This window comes from Octodon degus, unplaced genomic scaffold (assembly GCF_000260255.1).
Source record: "Octodon degus isolate 3935 unplaced genomic scaffold, OctDeg1.0 scaffold00065, whole genome shotgun sequence".
Lineage (NCBI taxonomy): Eukaryota > Metazoa > Chordata > Mammalia > Rodentia > Octodontidae > Octodon > Octodon degus.
The window spans coordinates 10,542,399-10,552,489 of record NW_004524641.1 but is presented as its reverse complement, the minus strand read 5'-3'; the positions used below and the strand labels follow the sequence as shown (position 1 = coordinate 10,552,489).

Below are 10,091 nucleotides of genomic sequence, written 5' to 3'. Positions count from 1 at the left end.
TTTTTTTTTTGTTTAAACAGTACTGTAGTTTTCAGTGTGAAGGTATTTTACTTCCTTTCTTAGATTGACTCTTTGGTATTTCATTTTTGTGGACACTATTGTGAAAGGTTTTGTTTCCCTAATTTTTCTGAATTTTTTACTCATGTAGAAGAAAGCTATTGATTTTTGAGTGTTGACTTTGTATCTAGCTGTGCTACTGAATTTACTTATTAAATCTAGAAGTTTTTTGGTGGCGTTTTTGGGGTCTTCTATATAGAGCATCATCTGCAAATAATGATAATTTAACTTGTTCCTTTCCCATTGTTATTCCTTTTATTTCTTTCTCTCGTCTAATTGCTCTGGCCAATGTGTCAAGACTGTGTTGAGTAAGAGTGGTAATAGTGGACATCCTTGTCATGTCCCTGATTTTAGAGTGAAAGCTTTCTTTTTTTTTTTTTTTTTTTGGTCCATTTAGTATAATGTTGACTGTTGTTTTGTAATAGATGGCTTTTATCAGATTGAAATGAAGACCATCTATTCCAATTTTCGATAGGACCTTTATCATGAATAGATGCTGGACATTGTCAGAAGCTTTTTCTGCATCTGTAGAGATGATCATGTTTTTTGTCCTTGGTTCTGTTAATGTGGTATACTACATTTATTGATTTGCATATGTTGAACCATCCCTGTATCCCTAGGATGAATCCAACTTGATTGTGATGTATGACAATTATTTTCTTGGGTAAAAGTTTCCCATGGAAACCCGAGAATTCAGCACTCAGGAGGCTGAAGCAGGAGGATCACTGTGAGTTCAAGGCCAACCTGAACTGCATAGCAAAACCCTGTCTCAAAAAAAAAGAAAGAAAGACCTGGGAGTCAAAAGGGGACTGACAGGGGCCAGGGAGATGGCTCAGTAGAATTCACTTCCTGGTTCCACCAAAAAAGATCTGAGAGGAACAGGGGTCTACCTGCCACACGCAAAAACATCACATCAATACACAAAAAAAAAAAAAAAAAAAAAAAAAAAAGGGACCGACAGATGGGGAGGGGAGAGAATGAGGAAATAATTGAGATGTCTTATACACATATACCAACTGTAAGGAATGCGATCATTATGTACTATAAACATACACTAAAATAAAAAGTGTTTACAAAGAAATTTGAGAACAGTATGGGGAGTCAGAGTAAGACTGCCTGTCTTCTGAGACTTTAGCCTTTAAAACTTATATAGTAAGAACTTTACTGATAAGACAATGTCTTCAATTCTTGGGGTTGTTTTGTTTTGTTTTGTTTTGTTTTGTTTTGTTTTGTTTTGTTTTGTTTTTTTGGCAGAACCGGGGATTGAACTCAGGCCCTTGCGCTTGCCAGGGAAGCACTTATTCCACTGAGCCATCTCCCCGGCCCCAATGTCTTCAATTCTTAAAGACAAAAATCACATTTTTTTTAAACAATAAAATGACATGTCTGATCACACATTCTTTCTAGCCTCTTAAGTTTTTCTTTCACACAATAATGTGGACACAGGCTGGGACACAAGAGTGCACAGCTACAGTTCATTCCGTGATGCATATTGAGTCTGTTTAAAGGGCCACACACTTTTATTCTCTAGTTAGAGCAGGGAGTAGTGAGCAGGACACAGCTCCTGCACTGCTAGAAGAGAGATAAAAAGCTAGAGATGTCCCATATGACCAGAAGTGCCAGGGACAAATACAGTGTATAAATACAGTGACATGCAGACACCCGGCCGGCCACCACAGGGAGGTGGCCAGGAGGCCCTCTGAGGGGCGGTAAGACCTGAAGGGGAGGCAGCCATACCAGGCCCTAGGAAGAGAGTCACTGAGCCACAGCAACAGCAGTGCGTGGGCCAGTGAGTCTGTGAGGGCAATCGTGAGTGCTGCTGGCGAAGCCTCTGCTTCCTGCAAGGCTGTAACTAGGCGTGTTTAAGTGTGATTTTAGCACGGATACTCCCAGAGAATGAACTATCAGCTAGGGGTAATATTAAAATAGGAGGCATGGAAGAATATGGCTGGGCCAGAGATGAACATGTAAGATGTGTGAGGTGCAGAGTTTGGTCACTCAGGGTGACCCAGAGAGTGACGCCTGCCTGCACCTTGCTCCTGCCTAACGGGCCTCACACTCACCACAGCCCTGAGAGGGAGGGAAGGAGAGAGGGAGGGGAAGTTGAGTAGTGCAGCATCCTAGCGTGAGCAGGTCTGAGTGTGATGGAGCAGGTATGGAACATGGGAAGTGCTGAAAGAGCCCAGGAAGCTGGGCGTGGTGCTACAGACCTATCATCCCAGCACTCAAGTTGGCTGAGGCAGGAGGATCGCAAGTTCAAGCTCAGCCTGGGCACTTTAGTACCTTAGTGAGGCCCTGTCTCAAAATGTAAAACGTAAAAAGACTGTGACATAGCTTAGTGCACAGGAAAGGCCTGGGTTCCATTTCTTTCTTAGTTGCTTGTTTGTTTTTTGTTTGTTAGTTGGCTGAGACAGGGTCTCCCTGTGTTGTTCAAGTTATCCTCAGACTTGTAGCTATCTTCCTGCCTCAGCCTCCCAAATGCTGAGATTACCACACGCAGCTTGGGTTCAATTTCTGGTAACAAGTTTGTATGTACATGTACACACACACACACACACACACACACACACACACAGAGCCTGGCAGAGTGTCCCCAGAGGCTGATTCCCAGCTCCAGACTGGCACTCTATTCTACATAGCCTGGGGCCACCTCTCAGTGTCTGAGCATGAGGGCTGTGGTGCCCTAGGAAGCTGGCTGTGTGCTTCTCTCATTCTTGCATTGCTATCCACCAGCCACTCCTCCTGCGGGCCCCCTGTGGCAGCAGGCCCTGTAGGTAGCCTGTCCCTGAGGGCTTGGAGGGGCCTACCACCTCCTGTAAGGAGGACTCTCTTGCTTCCAAGTTGTATAGATTAAAAATGTAAAGTAGAGGTGTGTTGGCTTTTCTCTGAAGGGTGATGTCTGACAGGCAAGTTCCTTCTTACCATCTTTTCTTTTTTATAAATTTTTAATTATTTATTTGTGTGTGTGTGTATGTGTGGCCAGCTCAGCCCACCAGGGGGCACGGCTGGCTGGCATGTGGTGCTGGGGAATTGAACAGCAGTCCCTGTGCTTTGCTAGGCTAGTTCTATTTTTTTGTTGTTGTTGTTGTTGCTCTAATGCCTTCAGGGCACTTTTGGCCAGCGGGAGAGGTGTGAGGTTCGAACTCCAGCAACCTGAGGCTGACAGCTTTGTGGAAGCAGCCACTTAAAGGCCTGAGCTAGGGCCAGGCCCCCTGCTAAGCTTGTTCTAAGTAGGTGCTTTAGACCACTGAACCACCCACCAGCCCCCCTTCTTATCATCTTGCAAAACCAGTTTAAGAATAATCTGAAGGACTAGACACGAGCGAGCACATCTGTAATCCCAGCTACTCTGGAGGATGAGGCAAGAGGATTGCAAATTCAAGGCCAAACTCACTAACTCACTAAGACCCTCCCCTATAATAAAATGTAAAAGTACCAGGAACGCAGCTCAGTGGTAAGAGCAGTTGCCCTGCACATGGGCTTTAATTCCTAGTACTGAAAAAAACACAGAATGCCTTGAGGAATAATGGCCAACTAGCAGGGAAAAAGTCATCTAAATCAATAGTAGGGACTGGATTTTAAGAGTTAGCATGTGCCAGCATCAGACTGTCGCCACTCTTGTATGTGTGTGTGCTAAATTGTAAAATATGCTTACATTGCCACACCGTGCTGTTCTTTTTGATTTATGTTATCCTAATACAAAATTGACTCTCTTCTTTTTCTCTCCTTAAAAAGAATATGGATTGTGCTCAGTGCCATTTGAAAATAAGCTGTATCTCGTTGGGGGACAAACCACAATTGCAGAGTGCTACGACCAGGAGCAAAACGAATGGAGAGAGATCGCACCCATGATGGAGAGGAGGATGGAGTGTGGGGCGGTCATCATGAATGGGTGCATCTATGTCACTGGAGGGTACTCCTACTCCAAGGGAACCTATCTTCAGAGCATTGAGAAGTATGACCCAGACCTCAATAAGTGGGAGATAGTGGGTAATCTTCCAAGCGCCATGCGCTCCCACGGATGTGTTTGTGTGTATAATGTCTAATTGGATCCACAGAACTGATACAGTATTGTTTGGGGTACAGTAAAAGGAATGTAAGGCTTGGAGTCCTTACTTGTTATTTGGTCTGGCACATGACAGAGATTGTTAAATTTTAATTGCTAACCCTACTCGGCTCCCAAACCCAGTAACTAATGGTCAAGGAAAATCTTGTGTATCAATATAGTTGAATCAGTAGGGTTAAGACTTATAACCTCTGCATTTCAAAGATGATATGGAATATTTGACACTTGGTAAAAGGAGAATCATAGTGAATCTTTGCCTCCTGGTAGCATCAACACTGGGCATAGGTCAAATCATTCTATGTAATGAGATGTCTCTTATAAGTCATTGATTTAATAGTGAACAGGTTCTGCTTAGCTAGCAGGAATTTGAAATTTAAAGAGGAAATCTTCTCTACCTCTGTAACATCAACACTTAAATTTTTCCCTTTAAAACTATATAAAATGTGGACTTAAACTTTAAGTGTATTTTTCCATTCTAGCATTATATATTGTTAGTATTCTTTACTTATTGACCATCAGATATATACAAAATACTATGCAAAAGATTATTGCTGTTCCAAGAGTTCATAAAGTAAACTTAAAAGAATACCAAGCCTGAATAATTGCAGAGAAAGCAGTCAAATACTTGCTGATGCCACGGGCTAATTTTAATTCTTAGCCTTGATGTACATTGCCAGTTTAGACATCTTCACTTTAAGCATGTCAGAGAATCTTCTTAAAATATAGATGCATGTCTACAGATAAAGTTGAATTTGTGAGCAAGAAAGCATGTAGAACAGTTGTGATATCAAAGAAAATGCACTGATGAGAAGAAATTTGTATTCATTTCCCAGCTCTGCCACGAGCTCCCGTTTGGAGCTTGAGTCACGAACCTGCCTGTGTCAGCGCTCCCCATCCCGTGCACACTGTCCTTGTGGTCGTAGATGTGTTGGTACAGTGCCCCTCCCTCAACCCTTGCAGCCAGAGGAGCGGAGGAGCCCCGGGTGGCTGGAGTCTCTGGACTAGAAGCCTTTGTCGGTCTTCGCCGTGTGCCTGCAGGCTCCTTTCCCACACAACCCATAACTGGAGGGTGTGGGAAGCATTGCTTTGCTTAGCAGCTTAACTTTTAGCTATGTATGAGGCCAGCTGTTTTACAACGTTTTTCTTTCTTTCTTTTTTTTTTAAGAGACAAGACCTACTTTTCACTGAAGTTTAAAACTACTTCCGGCTGTAAAACTTTTAGAAAGACACTGTTTAACAAACACATTTTAGATGGCATTTTAAATAGATAAACCTCTTGAGGGGTACAATATGGTACTACATAGCCAGGACCATATAATGACTTTATCCTTTACCCCATAAATTCTCCTCATATTTTTGAATTAACAATACCCTCCAAAAGTAAATGAATGAAGATGGTTATTTCTGTATTTTTGTAATAGAAAAAAAATTGGAAAAAGTCTTCCAATTTTTTGGAAAAAGAAGAAAATGAGCTAATAAAAATATGGAAGTGTACTGATATGAAAATAATTCTTTGGAAGTCTATGTAGAAACATGGACGTGTCTCTGATATGGTAAGTGAAATAAGCACAGTACAAAATTGTGTGCACACCGCGATTGTGACCGTGAAGTCTATGCATGGGAGAGGAAATACGCAAAATAAACTTGTATTAGTGTAAAGGGATATTGAATGATTTTTAATTTATTTTTTCTTTATTATTTGTATTTTCAATAAAAATAAATCACTGTGTTCATTGTTAATACTCCTTGAATTTGGGCCAGTTTGGTTTGAGAACAATCTGAATTAGTGAAACAACTGAATTATAAAGTATTTCAGTCCATAGTTGAATTATAAACTGTTCTATGTTTTATTTTTAAAACATTTAGCAATTAATACTAGACTACTGGTATGTTACTCAGTACCATTTTATTTTTTTTAAATATTTTTTAAAAAATTTTATTTGTGTGTGTGTGTGTGTGTGTGTGTGTGGCCAGCTCAGCCCACCAGGGGGCGGGGCTGGCTGGCATGTGGTGCTGGGGGATTGAACCGCAGTCCCTGTGCTTTGCTAAGCTTGTTCTAAATAGGTGCTTTAGACCACGGAGCCATCTCACCAGCCCCTCAGTACCATTTTAGGTCTTCATAATGGGAGAGACAAGAGTGGTTGTGACAGGTGTGGTGGTAGGGCTATAATCCTAGCACTTAAGGCAGGAGGATCACAAGTGTGAGGCTAGTCTGGGGTTGATCTGAGCTATGTACAGACCCTGTCTCAAAAAGAAAAGAAGGATGGAAAGAAACAAGAAATGAAGGAAGAAAAAACTGTAGTCATCTTTCTCTCCTTTGCTAGTTATGTAGATCCTATAAAATCCTAACTCAATGGGAGGCTGAGGCAGGGGATCATTGCACGTTCAAGACCAGCCTGAGCTACAAAAGTGAACTCAAGGACAGCCTGAACTGCATAGCGACACCTTTTCTCAAAAAAAAAAAAAAAAAAAAAAAAAAATCCTAATTCAATTTCAACCTCTTCTGGGAATTCTTTCCTGAATGTTTCAGCTATAATAAAACTCTCTTTATCACAAAGAATGTTAGCATTTATGAGTGCTTAGTAGATCTCTTGGCCAGGTTTGAAATTGTGGTCCACATCTTATTCTTAGTATTCTCAAGGTCAGTCATTTCATGTGTGTATCTAAAGGATAATAGTATCCGTTATTTGTAGAGAAAAGTATTCTGAAGGGGTGTGAAAAAAATCTAGAAAGTAGTTTATTACCTGGGACATTTAATTTGCAGTTTCTAAAATAATATTATTTGCTACTGATTTGTATTCAAAAGAAAAGATTAGGGAAAGTACAAAGTTTTTTGTCAAGCATCCTAAGTTTCAAATCACTGCAGTATGAATAAAAAAAAAAAATACTCTTTCAAATTTAAAAGCCAATGCTTTTAACAAGCATTATTTTACAAAATAAAGGAAACTATGGAGATGATTTTATGCACAACAACTAAAAATAACCCTATCCAAGTTTTAAAAGTTGCTGGTTTTCACATGTTTTATTCATAGTTTTTTAGCTGAAACTGAAGGAGGATCAGCATCTAGGGTGCTTGCTTGAAGCAGACACATTGAGCTTTTGTTTCCCCTCACAGGTAAGTGAGCACCTGTATCATGAACTAAATAGTTGAGTTCTCCCAAAGCTTCCAAGTTGAAGCCCGAAACCCCAGTGTCACTGTACTTGGAGAGAGTGCGAATACTTCATGGATCTAATTAAAGTAAAATGAGGCCCCGAGGATGGGCCTCCAGCCAATAGCTAAGTGCCTTACAGGAAGAGCCTGGAGAGCCTGCTCCTGGGTGCACTCGTTCTCATCCTCCTCCCTCCCCCAGGTCCCTGGAACTCAACCATCAGACTTCCAGCTGCTAGAACTGGGAACAAATACACGCCTGTTGCTCAGGCCCCTTAGCCTATGGTGTGCAGCCCAAATTGACTAGTAAAGCTTGCACAGGAGTTGCCTCTTCATTGGTGCTGGGATTGAACACAGGCCCTTACCCTGAGCACCCTAACTCCACCACTCCCCTTATTTTGAGACAAGGTCTTGCTAAGTCACTAACTTGCCCAGGGAGGGCTCAAACTTGAAATCCTCCTGCTTCAGCCTCCTAGAGTGTTGGGATTACAGGTGTGTGGCACCATGTTTGGTAATATGGCACGTCATCTGATGCAGCTGGTACTAGGCTGTCCCCTAGATAGCACCTCATGCTCCCATCACCTATGCAAAGCAGCCAAAAGCATTTATTAGAGAAGATCTGAAACCATAGCAATGCACTTTCATTTTGTAGGCCACAATAAACAGCTTGGAGTTTCTGTCTGCCTCAAGCAGTGCTCCGTGTGCAGAAGCCCTCACTCCTTCCCTGTGCAGCAGTGATGCCGGACTGTTGTTTCACCTCACGTGCCACAGTGGAGGTTGGCCAAGTTCCCTGAAGGCTTCAGTGACAAGAGGTGACAGAGAAGACATAATGATGAGGAGTGGGGATGGCGCTAGGTGCCTGGCTTCTAGGCTTTCTTGTAGTTTATTCCTATCTTTCCTTTTAATGTATTTTAGGTATAGGGTCTACAGGATCTCAGTACACAGATTGGACTCTTAGTGAGCCTCCTGTTTTCAGCCTCCCAAGCGCTGGGATTACAGGTGAGCACCACCACACCCAGCCTCAGTCGTAGTCTCAGTGTGCCCCGGGGTGGGGCCAGCACAGCATGCGGGGGATCAGACCCCAGTTGCTGCGCCTGCCTAAGCAGGTACGTTAGTCCACTGAGCTATCTGGCTGGCCCTAGTTTAATCTTAACTTTCCTGCAGTTTGGTTATATGAACCAAAAGGGTTTTTGTTTTGTTTTGTTTTGAGTTGTGATTTTGACTCTTCCAGCCAAACAAAGCACAGACTAATGTCAAACAAGCTGCTGGGGTTTGTAGCTCAGTAGTAGAGCCCTTCCCTAGCATTCGTGAGGCCATGGATATGAGCCCTAGCACTGCAAAGAAATAATATCCACATTCCCAGTCAATAGACCTTATTCACAAGCAAACATTTGCAATAAAACCTTCGTTAGTTTTGGTATGATTGCCAGGATGCTGGCTCAGCGGCATAAGCACCTGCCTGGCAAGAGTAAGGTCACAAGTTTGATCCCTGGGACCAAAAAAAAAAAAAAAGTTTTGGTATGACTTTAAAAAAAAAGTTACTGTCAAATACAATATAGATACAGAAATCCTGTGAAACAAATGTGCAGTTTAATTGGTTGGAAAGACATAAAAGAAATGTTGGCCTCCAAACTGAGAGTAGGCGACAGTCCAAGCAACAACTTGGACAAGCCCAGCTTGACAAGTAACTGAGTTTGCTGGTGCTGGTGCCTTACAAAGCGAGCAATGGACCACTGGAGAATGGGAGTACTTAGTAATTCAGCAGGGCCGGGGAGATGGCTCAGTAGAAAAAAAACTTGCCTGGCAAGCGCAAGGTCCTGAGTTCAATCCCCAGTACTCAAAAAAAAAAAAAAAAATCAGCAACCCCATTGCAAGCACAGGATCAAAGCTTTGGGACAAGTTATGCGTACTCCGCTTCTATTTCATCCTTACCAGAATCCACCAGTTGTGGGGGCTGGGGAGATGGCTCAGTGGAATAAGTGCTTGCCTGGCAAGTGCAAGGACCTGAGTTCAATCCTTGGTTCCACCCCCCCCCAAAAAAAAAAAAGAATCCACCAGTCTCAGCAGCTGTCCAGCCCTGTGATAGGTGGAGGATGGTGTCTGCCTGGTACCTATCCAGGACACACTGAACAGCTAAGAGGGCCAGCCAAATAGCTCAGCAGATGAAAGTGCCTGCAAGCAGGCATAGGAGCCAGGAGTTCGATCTCCGGGGCTGCTATGCTGCTGCTGAGATGGCGATTGAGACTGGGCATGGTGGCGCATGCCTGTAATCCCAGCTCTGGGAGGCTGTGAACAGGCGGATCACTAGGAGTCCAATCTAGTAGTGAGACCCTGAACACCCTGTAGACCCTTCCCTAAAATACAGAAAAATAAATAAATAAATAAAAATCATTTTTTAAAAAAAGGTGCCTTCTCCAAGAAGGCTAAATGCAGGAACTGCACACTCTTCAGAAGCCTCAGAATCCAGACATTCACTCAGCTGCCCAAGTGGTTTTTGAAATTGTTAGTTTAAACCTAAGTTGTGCCTGATCAAAATCGTTACCCTCTTGGCTGGACATGACTTGGGGCTTCCAGTGCATTCTGTGGCTTCGTCTTCCCCATTTGCTTGCATCTTGCATACCTCAGACCTGTGAGACTTAGTCCTAACTGGGCATCTTTCCATAGTGACATCGGCTTCTGGGAGCCTCTGTGCTGTTTTATTCCATGAGTTATAAAGAAAGATATTCTTGGCCGTTGCGATGCATGTGCTGAAACTTTGAAAGTTTTTTCAGTGAGGAAGCTGCAAGTTTAATGGGGGAAACAACTGCAGAATATAATGAA

General features: G+C 42.7%; 1 protein-coding gene across 1 annotated transcript in view; it reads left to right on the top strand.

Annotated features, from left to right (window-relative positions):
* LOC101570562 (kelch-like protein 23) overlaps positions 1-5,561 on the top strand; it is a 23,935-nt gene extending 18,374 nt beyond the window's left edge. Inside the window, exon 3 of the mRNA XM_004634772.3 lies at positions 3,793-5,561. Within this exon, the coding sequence (XP_004634829.1) occupies positions 3,793-4,103 (311 nt within the window). The 3' untranslated portion in view covers positions 4,104-5,561. The remainder of the gene's footprint in view (positions 1-3,792) is intronic.
* Positions 5,562-10,091: the final 4,530 nt, after the last annotated feature.